At 40.6% G+C, this 16,907-nt stretch overlaps 2 protein-coding genes and 1 non-coding gene across 7 annotated transcripts in view; 1 reads left to right on the forward strand and 2 right to left on the reverse strand.

Annotated features, from left to right (window-relative positions):
• The first annotated feature begins 123 nt into the window (after positions 1–123).
• On the forward strand, positions 124–195 carry trnad-guc. The gene has a single exon. It is a non-coding gene; the product is annotated as a tRNA-Asp (tRNA).
• Positions 196–882: 687 nt separating this feature from the next.
• ano10b (anoctamin 10b) lies at positions 883–12,998 on the reverse strand. 4 transcript variants are annotated; one of them, XM_046395413.1, is made up of 16 exons: positions 12,858–12,998; positions 12,689–12,759; positions 11,254–11,522; positions 9,577–9,750; positions 8,183–8,320; positions 7,510–7,626; positions 7,201–7,317; positions 6,354–6,692; positions 5,999–6,181; positions 5,715–5,770; positions 5,549–5,623; positions 4,284–4,448; positions 4,002–4,193; positions 3,776–3,913; positions 3,573–3,689; positions 883–3,495 (listed from the first exon to the last, which is right to left on the reverse strand). In XM_046395413.1, exons 3-16 carry the CDS (start codon positions 11,513–11,515, stop codon positions 3,472–3,474), a joined length of 2,097 nt encoding a protein of 698 aa, XP_046251369.1. In that variant the 5' UTR covers positions 11,516–11,522; positions 12,689–12,759; positions 12,858–12,998; the 3' UTR covers positions 883–3,471. The 4 variants fall into 4 exon arrangements, with proteins under 4 accessions (XP_046251369.1, XP_046251371.1, XP_046251370.1 ...); XM_046395415.1 differs by having other exon boundaries at positions 11,254–11,592; XM_046395414.1 differs by having other exon boundaries at positions 12,689–12,941.
• Positions 12,999–13,591: 593 nt separating this feature from the next.
• The window catches only part of fa2h (fatty acid 2-hydroxylase), a 33,270-nt gene continuing 29,954 nt past the window's right edge, over positions 13,592–16,907 (reverse strand). Inside the window, exons 7-8 of one of the 2 annotated variants that reach the window (XM_046395421.1) lie at positions 16,783–16,898; positions 13,592–13,973 (exon numbers count right to left, since the gene is read on the reverse strand). In XM_046395421.1, the coding sequence (XP_046251377.1) occupies positions 16,831–16,898 (68 nt within the window). In that variant the 3' untranslated portion in view covers positions 13,592–13,973; positions 16,783–16,830. Of the gene's footprint in view, positions 13,974–14,396; positions 16,899–16,907 lie in introns of those variants that run through there. The other variant, XM_046395420.1, reaches the window with a different exon arrangement.

Raw genomic sequence — 16,907 nt, forward strand, 5'->3', positions numbered from 1 at the left:
AAGTTCGACACACCAGAAGATAGACACCTTCTTCTCAACAAGGCAGAAGTCGTATGTTCCTATTTTTCTGTTTAATACAGGAAAGAGATGTAGGGACGTTATACTGATTCCTCAGTATGCTAATCCTCGTTAGTATAGTGGACAGTATCTCCGCCTGTCACGCGGAAGACCGGGGTTCGATTCCCCGACGGGGAGGCATAAAGTTTTGGCAGCCGTGGCCAAGAGGTTGGAGAAGCCAGTTTGATTCCCCCAGACTGGCAGGAAAAAATGCAATGTTTCTACAGTAACCCAGAATGAACAAAACAACCACTGCCTCTAGTGAGGGACTTTCACAATTTCATGATCACTGTAAGGAAGGGTGAGAAAAGGGGTGTTTACTTGGTTGTAATCTACAATCTCACCACTAGAGGCCACTAAATCCTACACACTGACCTTAAATTAAAAGTACAGAGGTTATCAACAAAATATACTTCATCAATATTAATTAGATACTAAAACATTTTAAGTTCACTGTACTGCATTTACATGTAAAATCTTATACTGCGGTATTTTTGTCATCAATTAATCTACTGTTTAATATTTCCTATAGCCTGAAGTGACGTCTTCAGCTGTTTTGTTCGTTCAACCAAGAGTTCAAATTCAAAAGAGATTCAATTTACTATAAAAAAAAAGACAAAGAAAAGCACAATATTTTTTCTACTGACAGGCTTGACACAAGGAACGTTTGGTATTTTTGGTCAAAAAATGACTTACTTAATCAATTATCAAATTGCAAATTGACAATTAAACAACCAATCATCTCAGCTCAAGTAAACTAAAGCAGTCAAATGTAGTGGAATAAAATGCAGAAGTTCTTTGCTCAGAAACACAACAACCAACCATTTTCTTTCTGTGAGTTTATTGTAGGACAACCAGCAAACATCATCATCTCTGTTTTCAAACTGAAATCCTGATCCTGGGACCAGATTGTCTAACTTCAACACACACACACACACACACACACACTCACACAAAGTCGTGTTTCCATCACTTCTGGGGACATCACACAGACATACATTCATTTCCTAACCCTAACCCTACCACCTCCTAACCATAACAATAAACATTACCTGCCTAATCCTAACCCTGACCTTAACCAAACCCTAACCTCAACCTGACCTTATAGCCTTCACCCTAATATTTAATGATTTATGTTGTGGGACTTGCATTTTGTCCCCAGAAGGGGATAAGGTGAGTCCTTACAACGTGACTGTGGAAACAGAGTTTTGTCCCTACAACTACAGGAATACACGTATACACACACACACACACACACACACACACATATCCAGTCATCCAACACAGCTTGTGAAAAGAACACGCTGGGTAAAATGTTCGGTCTATAGTGCCTCCTGGTGGCTGGAAAGAGTACTAATGCCTAAAAGCATTAACTTTCAAAGTGAACAACACACTTCTGTGAAGCAGAATAAACAGTAAGTGAACCATCTCACTGGATTAATCTGCACACTTATTATATTAAATCAAATATGCCATCAGTGAAGAGTAACGTCGTAGTATGAATTTAAAGTATTAGACTATAAGGTGAATTAGTTGCTGCAGCAGTAAACTCAAGCAATCATTCCTAAAGGCACAGAGCAGATGAATAATTGAGTGAAGAGTGAAATCCAACCATAAAAATATAATACATTTCTAAAAGCAAAGCACATAATGGTTCTTTGGTAGCCCCTCATCACTTTCACTGCAAGTCAAATCATGGCATGTAGTTTATTGTTGCACATGTCACATAGTCCTCTAGCCATGAGAAATGGACAGCATCATCAAGAGAGTGTGCAAGTGCAACTGCTCAACCAGAAGCACCTGTCAATTCAGACAACAAGTTAATTTGGTACAACAACAGATAATATACCTATTACTGCAGAACAGTTATAGACCAATGTGCAAAATTCTTAACTGTGGTACTAAATTCCCTCTCAGCATTTCACTTTTTTCGCTGTCAGTACTGACTGAAAGCTAAAGTCACCTGACACAATACTTCTATCCAAAATAAAGACTGAAAGTTTAGTTGAAGGATTATGATCCAAGATATTTTTGGTGGCTTGGAGGCACTACATCGACCTGTAATTTCAATTAGCATATTATCTCTTTCCAAAGTGGGCATAGCTAATTATAGCTTACACATCCAACAGAGACAGTTCAACATTAGCATTCATTTGAGTAATCCAGTGATATACATCAATCTGAAATATGACATTTTGTACAATAAGTACTTTTACTTTTGGTATATTAAGTATTTTTTTGGTGCTAATACTTTTGGACTTTTACTATAGTAAAAATTTAAATGTATGACTTTTTTACTTAAAGTAACAGAGTATTTCTACACTGTGGTATTGAACTTTTACTTAAGTGCAAAACATGAGTACTTCTTCCACCTCTGGTTTCTATCCACCTGACAAAAATAAATATTTACTCTCCTTTAGTTTGTCTGTCTCTACCATGTCCTACAGAGATATCTCACTCTTTAGCTGCTAAGCTGTTTACCTGTGCTCACCTGCTCAACACATACTTTGTCTGCTGCCTGATGCTGTGTAACGTGTAAGGTGGGTTTCATTTTTACTGAAAACAGGTTGAGAGAGTTGATCAAATTGTTAAAGTTGCAGGCCAGAAAAGAGCTAAAAGATGCTTAAATGCTGTGCTGGATTGAGCAGATCTGCACTGGTGATGATGATGCTGTTGTGAGCCAACCCTTTCTTTAAAATATTGATTAGATCAGCTTTAAACACAGACTGCCAATTATATTTCTAGCTTTGTGTCTTATGATAATCACTCCAGTGATGATACTGTCCTCCTGAACACAAACTGTAGCTTATCACTAGGTTATAGCACTGAGCAAAAACACTCCTGAAAGAGTTCTCCAGAAGAGAAACAGGGAACATTTTGTCAAGTATTCTACCTTTTTTTTCACTTTTCAAACCCTCCCAGTGACTTCAAATACTGTGTTCTGTCTGTCCCTCACAACTGCAAATATCTTCTGTACTTACTGTAGCCACAGTGATTTTACAAGAGCTCTTCAGCTCATTAAATCTGATTAAACCTTTTGAAGACCTCTTTTATAAGAGTCTTTTTAAAGGACACACACAACCAACACATTCCATTTGCTGTCTAATATTTGAAAAAAAAAAATTTAGCTGCTGTTCCAATTGCACTTGCAGTGTACACGTAACATGAGTGTGCATTTCAAAAGGTGTACATTGCAGAAGCACCATGTTAATTAGTGAGAGCAGCAAAAACACTGGACGAGTATACAGGGGAGCATTAGGGGCACATCGGTATGTATTGTGGGCCCTGCTGGAGATCCCAGACTTGTGTCCTGTCTGGGCCTCCATAACACTCAGGCTGGTACCGGTACTCTTCCTGTTTTAGCAGCTCAGCACAGGAAAGCATAAAGCATCACCCCAACACTTTGAAACACAATCAGGACTCTTCAACCTGCAGCTTCTGGAAGAAAAAAAAAGAGAAAAGTTTAAGGAGAACCAAAACATAATGTAACAATAATTAAATGTATGGGTGTTTACCTGCTCTCTCAAAGCCTGCATGGATTTGTACTCAATATGTTGTCTTTTTTTGCGGAGCCAGTCCGGTTCATCAGGGATCAGTACCGCCAAAATTACCTTAACCAAGATCAGCACATGCTGCAAATACACACAGAGGTTAAATGTCAGGGGAACCAACACAGATGTGATCTTTTTTTAATGTGACTCTCCATCCTCCCCTTTACCTCCACAAAAACAGCCAACAGCAGAATGTTTGTGCTGCTCATCCCACCCTCCTGAAACAACTTATGTAACCGTGGTGACAGCAGCAGTAGCCAGCAGTTGGACACAACGGAGACAAAACTCAAGGCCTCGAAAGCAATCTGAAACACATGACATGGACATGAGCTGTTCACTCATAACTGGCAGAGTGTGACACACTGGCTATTGTGCACTGTGTTTTCTGCTGACCTGCCACACGCCCATGTTAGCCACAGGGGGGAAGCAAGGTTTGCGGAAGAGTTTGCAGATCTTGTAAGCGTCTGATCGGATCTCCGTCAGGTTATTGATGAGCAGCAGTACGGCCGTCAGAGGGTAGACGCAGGAGAAAAGACTCAAATACCCAAACTGCACCAGAAGTTCGATGTATTCAGCAAACAAGCCCTGTGACAAAACAAGAAGCTGTATCACACACTGCCAGTGTATTTGAATTCCTGTTTTGATATGCTCTTAATCTGAATATTGTACACTGACAGGGAAAGCAGGCAGGGTGCTTTGGTTCCTAAATTTGTCCTCCTGTGGGTCGTCTTCACTCTCTGTCCTATGGGGGGCACTGATGAACCGGTCCACCAGGAAAGGTATGACCACCTCTGTCACCTGGTTTATCAGCTGGGTTATTATCAGCAAAGATGCTAGACGCTTTAGACAGACAAAGACAATAACGGTATGTGAATTTTTTGTCACTCAGAAAGGCTTTGTTTTCCACTGAGTCACTGTGAGAGGGGTTCTCTACTGCTTTTACACCCCAAGCCCAGTTTACTGCTCTATTCTGTTTCCAGACGGCTAAGTTGCCACCACAGACAATATAAACATGACATAGTCTCCACGATGTCAACCATAGGTTTCTGAAGAAAACAAATAACTCCCATTCCAACAGACATGTAGCTAACACGAACACAATGTCAGGCTGCTCAATCAGTGGAGGTATTTTGTCAAATATGAGAAAGCAACCCTGATGGCCTCTGATTTCATTGGTGTAGGTTACCGGCTTTTGAGCCATGTTGTCCATGTTTTTTTTCTGAGCACTGGTGTCATTTTTCAATTGTTCCTCATGCGAAGAGAGTGTATGCAGCAGCATGCGGTCACTGTTATTCAGAGCACTCTTTTTATTAACTTATTAATTTTTGTGCAGCTGCTCCAAGCGTTTCAAGTTGAAAATATCTGAATTCAGTTCAGTTCAATTTATCTACACAGTAGAGTGCCAAATCACAACAAAAGTAATCCCATAACATTTTCCAAATAGAGCAGGCCTGGACCAAACTGTTTAATTTAATGTTTGGTACAAAGAGCCCTAACAAAACCCCCATGAGCAAGCAGTTGGCAACAGTGCGGAAACCCTGGAGCAGACCCTGGCTCTAGGTGGGCGGCCAGCTGCCTCTGAACTTTTCACAAAGGCTCATGGGTCGTCACTGTTGTTCTTTTCCAGAGAGCCAATCATATTAAATATATGAGGATCAGAAGAAAATGTTATTCAAAACACAGACAGAAGAGCACATTTGTGGAATTGGCCAGATGCTGAGAGTTGCTGCACCCTACGAGTTGTAAGATTGTTCTTCTATGTGGTTGACCCTTTGTTAACATGGCATTAAGTTAGCTACCCCGCTGAATTAAATTAAAGTTTGTTCTTTCTTTCAGCATAGAAGCACTTCATTCCAAGGCACCGCAGTGCTTTGTCAACGCTTTTGTGCCAGAAAAACGGGAGTTTATTGAGACCAAGATGTGTAGAGCTCAGCTGTTACCTTACGAAGCAAAGGCACATCCTGCTTGAAGAAGGCAATGTGGAAGAGGACTGCAAAGTAGTTGAAGAAGGTGAACTGGAGGAAGAAAGAAAACAGCCTAGTAAAAGAGCGTATTGGGTACAGAGGATGAAAGAGCTAATGGTTGGAGAGCGGTGAAGGAACTAACCACCAAGACTTTGCCTGTCAGGTGGTTCTCAAAGGCAGACTGCTCTCTGTGGTTCTCTAAAGGGAAACATAAAGTTAATTAATAGTTAATCATCAAGATTTATGAACAGTCTTGTTGGTAAGATATAACCTGATCAGCTGAATGACTGTTTTTCATTTGCTCCTTGTGTCTCTGTTTCACTCCCATAACCATTTTCCTAACCTGACTGCATCTTTGCCTTATGCTTACTGTCATCGGACAAATATTACTGTGAAGTATTACGGCATGTCCACCATCTCACTCACCATACTCAGTCAAAGACTGTGCCACCGTCTTGTAAACCGTCGCCAGCACGTTTGTATAGACGATGTGAAGCACTGAGGGCATGTAGAGCAAAGTCTGAGACAGCAGAGAGCCCCAGTCTTTGTGTAGCTCTTGCACCTGGGCCTCGCCCCAGTAGAAACAAACCATACCCACAACCACCAACCCTGCAGGACAAGATGTGACAGGGTGAGGACAATAACACATGAGGATGAAAGCAGAGGTTTTGCACCTTTACTTGGTTATCAAATTAAGCTACTAATGAATATCATGGCACCTTTCACCTCAATAACATTACTAAAGAATTCATTCAACTCAATTTTAAAACTTAAGTTGTACCTAGAAATAGTCCCACCACTGGGACTGACACCAGTGCCATACGCAGGTCCCTCTGCCATTCAGGAAAGAGTGGCTCCACACGACCAGTCACTGGATTGACTCCGATGTTGCCATAGAAACCAGGTCGGGGCTCTGCAAAGCGTTCCGCAATGTGCAGAGTCCCCCAGCGGTAGGACAGGGAGGCGCTGCGACGCTTCCACAGCTCCATAACCACAGTGGACCAGAGCATGCTGAACACCGCCTGGATCATGTGACCACTGACAGCTGATCCTGAGTCATCTTCATCACTTGTGCCCCGTGAGCCTGAGAATGACTCCCCTATCTCCTTCTGAACATCGCCTGTGATGGACAAAAAGAGCAGTTAGCAGTTAGTTTGTTTTTCAATTTACAGCTGCTCTTAGCGCAGTGGACAAAGATCAACCAGCCTAAATTGCTTGTTAGCTTGGCGCCATTCTACAGTTAGCACAGAAACATAAAGTAAATACTAATAACACACTTACTGAAGGATAATGTCATGTAATCAGGGTTGTATCACATAAACCACTCTCAGTTTTCATAGATAAAAAAGGATTTCTCTTTGCTTTGGCCTTGCAGGCTGATATTGTTGCAGTCTTCTCTTGTCCCTTTGCTATCTTTTGGTACAAAGCATCAGACACCAGCCAATGAAAATGGCAAATACAAAGTTTATAAAATGCAAAGCACTCCATTTCATGCAGTATCGTTATTTATCACATATGATTTCAGCATTAAAAATATATTCATCAAGGTATGATTAAGTGCTAAATGCGTCATAAATGACACCCACAGCAAATATAAACAAAAATAAATGCCACACCCTCACACCTACCTGAGAAGTATGTGATGGACAGGCCCAGCATGGCTGGTGGGAGTAGAGACCAGGTGTAGAAATCAAGGAAGCTGAAGTAGAAAGCCACAGAGCTTCCAAAATACCCATTGACTGAATCTGTAGAAAGCAGCAGACAGAAGTATCTGGTGTAAGTGCACACACAGTTCAACCGTTTTACAAGCAGAAAATAAAAACTGTCACCCACAAAGTCATCTACTGTGAATTCTAATGGCTCTACATATTTGACCATATTTGTTTCAGTTTCTGTGTGTCTGTGTTTGTGTGTGCGTGTGTTGAACTTCCACCCACCCAGTGGCTGAGCCAGCTGATTCCCAGAGTACCAGGCTTCACTGAGATCCTTCAGTTTGTCCCGTTTGTGGAGTGGAAACGAGTCCACAACGACACCAGCTGACCCGAGCTTCTGCCCTGCAACAACATTCACTTTTACATACATGACATCAAAGCAGCATCCAACAGTGACTTTGAAACATGGCTCAAAGAGGGACATTCTTCCAAGCAAGCAATAGCTAATCCACACTTATAGTTCCATACAAACATATGCATACACACACTGCACACGCTGATGGAAGCAGTTTCTTGATTGAATGTGGGGAGAGAAGAACAGCTGATGTCAGCGAGACATTGTGGTTACAGGCTGAATGTGGGGACAGCAGTCAACAACTGATATTTACAGCACTGGCTGATTGGTGATTAGAATACTGTAAATGCTGTATATGGACCGGATGGGAGTCTCCAATGTGCTGACATAAGTGCACTTCAAAATGTCTTAACAAATAGTGATCTTCAGATGTATTTATTAAAATTACTAAATTAAGTAACAAATTGAAAAAGGAGAAATCCTCCTACTCACTCATTCTCCTCACATTGCTCCAGTAATTTAGCATTTATCTCAGTGCATATTTTTCCTGTGTGTGCATCCTGTCTCCCCATACTGACATGAACACACGATGGCAACACTCACAGATGTTGTCTCGGTGCTGTAGTGTGGAGCTGTCAGACAGGCCGGGTATTCTCAGGTCTCTCTGAGCCCGCAGACCATCCAGTTCATACTTGACTATGTACTGCCGCTCAGCCAGGGTCAGGAACGACTCCATGTTGTCTGTCTCACACATGAATAGACAAAGAAACAAGGAATGACAACTACACTTCTGAAAAGAGGAGCTGACAGCTATGCTAGCAGCTCTGTGAATATGCTACAGAGTTATTCCATATACCTCATATAGACAAAAATATTGGAACACCTGACCATTACACCACCAGGGACTTTAATAACATTGCATTCTAAACACACAGACAGCTTTGCAGCTATTACAGCTTCCACTCTTATGGGAAGACTTTCCACAAGATGTTGGAGTGTTTCTGTGGGAATTTTTGCCCATTCATGCAGCAGAGCATTTGTGAGGTCAGACACTGATGTTGGACCAAAAGGCCTGAATCACTTTGTGCACTGGGACACAGTCATGCTGGAATAGAAAAGGGCCTTCCCCAGCCCAACGCCTGAAAAACAGCTCCACCAAATTTGAATATAAGACAAGATAACATGAACTTTATTGATCCCACAGCAGGGAAATTCACTTGTCACACAAGAACAGAATAGAGTGCAAAAAGCAAAAAGTGTGCAAAACAGTTTAAAAAATATAAAGAGTTTATAAATTAACAGTTTTAAAATAAAGCAAGGGAAAAATGCAACTGAACTTCGTATTGTGTGCGCCTGCCAGACTTTTTGTCTATGACGAAAGCTTTTGTTTTATGGCTTTGCAACAGGATGCTGCTGTTAGATAAGGGGAACCAAATAAAATGATAAACCTTTATACACTGACTGATTGCACAAACAAGCCATTTAACAGAATCTGAGCAAATAATACACTGAGACAGTAGAATTACTGACAACTTTACCTATTGCCTTTTTAAGTTGACATCCATATGATCATACATTTTTGATTCTCTTGGTGTTATAAATGTTGTATTAGAGAACTAACATACACTCCCTCTCTCATGCTATGGTTTCAACCATTAACATCTACAAAGATGGACAACATGTCTCCACTTCTTCCTACTGTACAAAAATGAAGCCGAAATATCCCTGGTGCAAGTGCAGCTACCTTGCACTGCTGACGTCATTTGGAGCCAGAGTCTGTGTAGCAGTGATCAGGTGGTGAACTCGCAGTATCGAGTTCCTGCCATACACCTCTCTGAGCCATTTGCAAGCAGCGTTCAACTGTCAGTCATGAGGCTTCTCCCCATTTTTACAGTATCAAATTAAATTTGGTCCATGTCCCTTCTACATCCATCGTTATCGATAGACGACAGTTTCATTGTGTAAAGCATGTTACACTCAAAGCTCCACTGCTGTACCTGAATCTTTAAAGTTGTCTCTGTCATCGTAGGAGAAGGCTTCCATGTCCCCGTTGAAGTAAGTCTTACATAACCCCAGCTCTTCAGTGGCTCTAAGTAACGTACAACGTGGGGCAGAGACCACAATGATGTCACCACTGGCATCCTCCCCCGGGTGGGCCAGTAATGCAGCACCTGCAGTGAGACAGTGGAGCAGTGACAAGTACTGAGCTGTTGATTTATTATTCAAACATATAGACAGTAAAGATTTGATCAGGGTTTGCTGAGAAATTCATTCAGAGAAATATAATGAGAGACTAATCATTGTCTGTTGTCAGAGTATTTGAAGAAGGAAAGAAGGAAAAGAATCAGTGGTGTGTCACTTTAAGAAGAGGAATCAAATAAAGGTGAAAATAGACAGTGATTTGAAATGCAGATGAGTGAACAGGATTTAACCCCCCATCATCAGCATTACCTCGTTTTATTTTCCCTTATGTTTCTTTTCTATCATGCCCACTTGCACTCAGCTAGCTTTGTTAGCCATCTGTAACGGACATAGACGGCTAAAGAAGCTAAACCAGAGGGCTAATTTCGGAGTTTACTTTTATTTGTCATCTCTCAGACAAGCAACTGAAACAATTTCTTAAACGCTAACATTCTTTGCTTTCGGAGGCTTGCAAAGCTTCGCCTGAGGATTCCCTATATGGTTTTTCTAAAGTGAAGTTTCTGAAATGTCTAAACAACAGATGTGGTGAGTGCAGAGGTAGCATGTCCCACAGTGAGAAAAGACACAATCATGAGAAAAACCCAGACTGAAAAATAGAAGACATTTTCCTTAAAGGTTATGTTAAGTAAAACATTCACTGGATGATTTTAATTGAATTGATCCTGATATATCTGGTGTCTTTGGAGACTTCAGAATCTACACTATTGTTTTAAACAGAGCTAATAACATGCGATCTAAGAAAAACGTAGCCGTGGCCTAGAGGTTGTGATCGGAGGGTCACCGGTTCGATTCCCCCACCGGACGGGCAGGAAAAATTTGGGTGTGGTGGAGTGATTAATGCGAAAAAATGCCCCCCCCTCCCTCCATTAGCTGGCTGATGTGCCCTTGAGCAAGGCACTTAACCCCCCCCCCAATATGCTCCCCGGGCGCTTGATGCTGCCCACTGCTCCTGTGTGTGTTTCACTGCATGTAATTTGCCGGGTGTTGCATGTGTGTGTTCAACTAAGGATGGGTCAAATGCAGAAGACAAATTCAGTGTGTGTATGTAAAAATATATATACTGTCAATTGATTCTTCTTCTTAATAAATTCCACCAAGGAGAGATGAACGGATCTACTTCTGGTGCCTCAGAAACCACAAGAAATATAATCAAATGGCTATTAGCTTTTTACTGTTGTTAGTCTAAAAATAAACGACGCATTCACACCCGAACAAAGTGGTTTGAATATTGAACTTGGCCTACATTTACATAGGAATCGTTAAACTACGATTATCTACATTATCAACGAGCATGTAAATGTAAAAGCAATTAAATGTCTAAATTCTAGAGGCCTTCCAGGCAATGACTGTCCAGTCAAACAGACTTCCATAATGAAACAGAGAGAGGCTCTGAAATGTTTGAAGCGTATGTTTTTCTTTGCAAGGTTGCAATCAGCGTTCAGGACTTTTCAATCTGTTATTCAAGACCTCACCTCCATCTTTCTGAGGAGCTCCAATTAGTCTGATGAGCCACCTTTTTGTCTCAGGGCGAACTTTCTCTCCAAGCTTCACCAGAACCAGCGGTTCGACCTGCTTCGAAACACAGCAGGGGCAACTAACTTTAGTCCAACCTGGTCCAATAGTGGTAGCGCTCAGTTTGGTCAGGGCCTTCTCTGCTGGATTCTTATCCTCTGACTGCTGGGATGTTTCAGTACTGCTGCCACCATCACCTTCATCGTCTCCTGCTTTAATCATGGTGAGACTGAAAAGGAAAGTCCCAACAGGAGAGCAAGTCAGCTCATCTTTGAAGAACTACTCATAGTTTGGTGAAACTGTAATAAAAAAAAAAAAAAGAAAGATAAGAAAGTGAGATGGCAATGTCAGTCTGTTCCTACACCACTTTGATCCATATTTAAATATCTCATCAACTATTTTGTACACACATTCATGGTCCCCCGAGGATGAATGTGTTTATGCTAGCGATATGTTCTTACTAAGTTCTTCTTGGGAGAGTTGGAAGGCTGAAGACAGATTACAACAGTGTCATCTAGCTATTAAACACAGCACAAAATAAACTATTCCACAAATCTTTTCAAGCAAAATATTAGTTAAAAAATCGATACACTACCTGGAGGATGAATCTCATCACTTTGTTGATCAGACTTTACAAAGTTTTCACAATATGTGAAAAACTATTTAGCACACTAACATGCTAAATTAACATATTCAACATTATATTTTCGTCACAGTGTTAGTATTTAGCTCAATAGGACAAAATTATTGTAAAAGAATAACATTTTAATGTTGAAGATTTGAGACATGTTCAACCTAGAATGTAGTTCACTGTCAGCAGATTGATCAGATTAAAAGTTATGAACCAGTTCTGTTACAAAGAAGACTCCACCAGCCAACCTGTAATGTCCTTGCTGATGTGTTGCACATGACTTTTAATAATCAGTCATTTACATAAGTATTTGATTGCAATCCTATGTTAACAGTTGTGATTTGAATTTTCATTACTGCATTTGCATTACCAGGTATTACATTAAGCAACATTAGACTCAGCTCTAAGGTGTGCATGCAAAACTGAACAGGCAGTTTTTCTGGCATAATTTTCCAGGGCTCTACATACTGTACTTCATCGTTCACCCTCTGGCTGTAATTTGAGTTACTTGCTGCACCATGCAGCTGTGAACCCACACTGCATGTTTCAGTTTCACTAGAGGAAACAGCGGTTATTTCGGCACTAACAGCGTACAGAAGAGCTTCCTCTGTTTGCCTGCATCACAGCTGAGTCTGAAGCTACAGTGACATGCAGACAAACTCAGGGAAGTCAGGGGAAGACTGAGGGATACACAGAGAGACGTTGTTTAGACAATGACCAAGAGACATTTACAGTGAAAGAGGATGAGTCAGGAAATTCAGTACCTGTCAGAATGTTGATGATGAGCTTCCAGTCTGCAGTCTCACAGCAGCAGGCCCACACCCCCTCCAAACTCCTGTTTGAACACATACACACACACACACACACACAAACACACAGATAAACATGAAGACAACAGTTTTCCTGAAAAGAAACCAGGAACAACACACTTACCCAGCCTCAGAGTGTGTGGTTCCTCCCAGCTATCTGTCTTTGTGTGTGTGTATGGCAGGAATGCGGAGGAACTTCCCGAGACTGCAGGGTGTGGACGGTTGTTTGGTTTATACTGAAGCTCCTCCCTCCTGCCTGCTCAGTATTCTATTGCTGCTGCAGCTCAGGGTCCTGCTGCTCTATCTGTCTCTGCTACCATGTTAATGTACGTTAACTGTGTTAAAAACACACACACTTTAATTTGGATTTATATATATATTTTTAAATATCATACATTCTTCAGATATCCTTGTTAAAGTGTGAGAAGGGAAATCACTCTAAATGGCTTGCTCACAATGCAGACATGCACTGAGTCATGAGAGGTTTGCAGAAAAGCCTTTGTATTAAGAGACTACAAGCGAACATGAGTCTACAGTATGCTAGCAGTTTAGTGAAACGGTACTCAGGAACAGCAGTGCTTAGAGCAAATTGCTAACATACGGTGTATTTTAAACAATTCTGCAGGGCCACAATCTTAGGCTAGCATGCCAGGATTGACTACACTAAAAAGTACAACTGAGACTGGTGGAAATGTCAAGAGTTTTGCAAAAATGAAATCTTGAACTAGAATTTTGGAAGTCAACAAATGACAACCAAGGATTGGGATTCATTCTCTGATCACCATAGATCTACATCATATCTACAGGCTTACCACATTTAATGACAAACCGTGAAGATGGTGACACATTAAAAAAAAAAAAAAACAGACTCATCCAATACTTGTTGAGATGGATTGGATGGATTTACATTCATGGCCTTCTCAAGAAGAGCACTAATAACATTGGCAATTCCATCACATTCTACATAGCACATTCGTCAGTTACAAACTTGGATATACTTTGGTTTATGATAAAGTACTCGCAAAACTAACGATCATCAGCAAATTTGTTCATATGCTAAAATGCAAAACTAACATGGTGACCATAGTAAGCATTCTACCTACTTCATATCAGGTTGTTAGCATGTTGAGATTTGCTGTAGGCCAAAGTATCACTGTGCCTCACTACACGTTCTGTGAGCTGTTAGCCTTGCTAGCAGTGACATGTTGCATCTTGTTTGCTTTATGCCAAGGAGTCAGATCTGAGGGTGGAAGTGGAGGGATAAATTAGTACTATTAATTTGAGTATCTTCTTTTATTTTACCACTAGGTGTCGCCAAAGGCTGAATTTCACAAATGCTATGCATGTTATTTGCAGTATCACCAATGATATCAGCCAATGATTGGTATATGTAAAATACAAACTACAACCCTGCATGTAAAGTCGTCCTCATTTCCCCTTACGTACTTAAAGGGCGACCATAAAGTAGAAACAGAACACTTTATTACACAATAATATACTGCAGTAGTCTTCCATTAAATGCAACTATGCTATTTTCTCTTGACCAAGGTCCTCAATGACACACAGCACTTTATATAACTGGTTTCAGGGGCTGAGCAGTACTCACAATAAACTTAACAGATATATAAATAACAGTGACTGAACACAAAGTACAAGACTGACATCAGAAATATACAGACATTTATTTACAAATACATTTGCATTTGCATAGACATTTAAAATTCCAAAATAAAAGTTTAAAGATATTATAGTAAACAGATTTAAGAAATATTATTTTACGCTGCATAATTTAGCACAAAGAAAAGTTCACTTGTCAGAATCAAAGCTTACAAGCTGTTGTTTCATCCTTATCATATAAATATACATAAATAAGATCTGTATGTACTTTATTCCAACAGGCATAATCCTTTCACTTTGTCATGCAGTCGTCACAATCAGTATACATTATCACTTATCATCATAATCATAATAATCATTATTATCACAGTCATCGATATGTCCACCATCATTAAAAATAATTTTTGGTTGTCTCTGAAGAAGTGTGGTACACAGTGATTAGTCAGAATTCTTTATGAAGCCTTGAACATTTGTATTAACTGCACATAAGACAAACTTTGTTATGGTTTTGATATGTTTGTTGTGGACAACAAGAAACATTTTGGAGAAGTTCATGCCCGACCCTGCAAGTCGTGGTGAAACTTTACTGACGCAGCCCTTTTAAGGTTTACCTAAAGATTTAATTATTATTGCTGTTCTGAATAGCAAGAAAAAGCTATGCGAATGGAATCATTTCAATATATTATTATTTTACTCTTGTGTGGGAGTATTTTCTCAAACTAGAAAAGTTTATATAAAAAAATCATGTTCTGTTTGTTCTGCTTTAGTTATCTGTGTTGTTGTAGAGTGTTTGGAGGAGGCATTTTGAGGATCTGCCAGTCACTAACAAGACCTCCTGCTGTCCAGTCAGAGGATTCGTCCTTCGTCATCCTGCAGGGATCTGCATGGCTCCATAAACCACTGGCTATAGAAGGGTGGAGGGAGACCTGAAGGTGGATTCTAAAGAGCCTAAAAATCACCCTAAAACATTTTTCACATTCACCTTCCAAAAAGATTTTTAATTGGAATTAATTAATGAATGAATTACTCTGTGACCTTGAGATCCCCACAGCAGGAAGTCTGGATAGACCGGCCTCATGCCTCAGGTCCGTCCCTCTGACACCATGACAACATTATCATTCATCCATCTCACAACTAAATGCATATGTTTTCTTATTGTCAAACCCGTAAAAAATATCTGCTCCCTCTGACAATGTAAAGCTGATGCAATTAAACAATTTCCTCTTCTGTACAAAGCATCAAACAAAATATTTTTTTCTACGTCTTTTTTCGTAGAACAAAAAGAAGAAAACTGAGGAATTATCACAACAGACCTGCAAAACCTCCACAGTGGTGTCAGACATTAAGAACGCTGCTTTACATGACATTAACAGTACATTGCACTAGCGTATTCTGCAGCTTTGCTGGTAATTAATAAGTTAAATCTAAACTGTCAAATGCATTTCTGCATGTTCTAATATCTGAAAACAAACATTTTCTGTTCACAGCTGCTTCTGAAAACTACAGTGAGAACAAATATGGTGGAGGGAATTTCTGTGTGTTGTTACAACCCTGCAGTGTGAAGCAGCAAAGCTGAGCAGCCAACAGCAAAAAGAGCTGTGAGAGTGACAAGGAAGCTGCAGATGAAGTGGAGAAATTTTATATATGTATATTTTTTTTTTCCTGAGTTGGTTCATTAGGTTGTAGGATCCTTTGTCACTGACATTCTCTACACACACACTCTCACACACTTTCTGTCACACCGTCAGTGCCCTTCCTTCTCCATCTTTCACATTCACCTACCATCCATCACTTCCTGTTCCCCTCTGATGAAACCACACAGTCTGAGTGTGTGTGTGTGTGTGTGTGTGTGTGTGTGTGTGTGCGTGCGTGTGCGTGCAGACATTCCTTTGTCTTATGGTGATGATAAATGTTTAGTGTTTTTTTCACGTAATGTAATGTTTCTTTTGAATATACTTGACAGTATTATACATCTATACAGCAAACATAGAATTCCTCCAAAAAATGTGCACATGCTTCTACGTGTGTATGTTTGTGTGTGTGTGTCCTTTTCTTTCTCTCCATGGCCCACCTCCTGGCTGTACATTAGGATGTTGTGGATGGCTTTCGGGTGATGATTTGGCTGGCGAGGTCAGTGCAGTGAAGAACACGGCAGCAACAGATGTTGATTTGGTTATAAAAATGGCACAGAAAGGCCTTGCAACTGTGCAGAAATGATCACAGTGGGGAAACACATACACACCAAGATGAGCGAGCTCTGGCAAAGATTGCTGGCTGTAATCAAAAAGCAGGTTGATAATGTGCTAAGGTATGTATGAGTGGACTAGCTGCAGTGGCCCAGGAGTCTTCAGAAGTGGAGTTGCGAAAGGTTGTGAAAGATATGGCTGCTGAGACTGAACTAAAGGTGTGAATATAGCATAAGGGCTGCTTACTAAGAGGGTGGGTGATAAGTCCTGTGGCCCTTCAGCCCATTTTTTCTGTTAGAATTCCTCATTAGGGATGACTGTGTTGAAAGGGTAGTCCCAAAATGTGGTCGTGATGCCGAAACCTGGAGAGA

This window comes from Scatophagus argus, chromosome 7 (genome assembly GCF_020382885.2).
Source record: "Scatophagus argus isolate fScaArg1 chromosome 7, fScaArg1.pri, whole genome shotgun sequence".
Lineage (NCBI taxonomy): Eukaryota > Metazoa > Chordata > Actinopteri > Scatophagidae > Scatophagus > Scatophagus argus.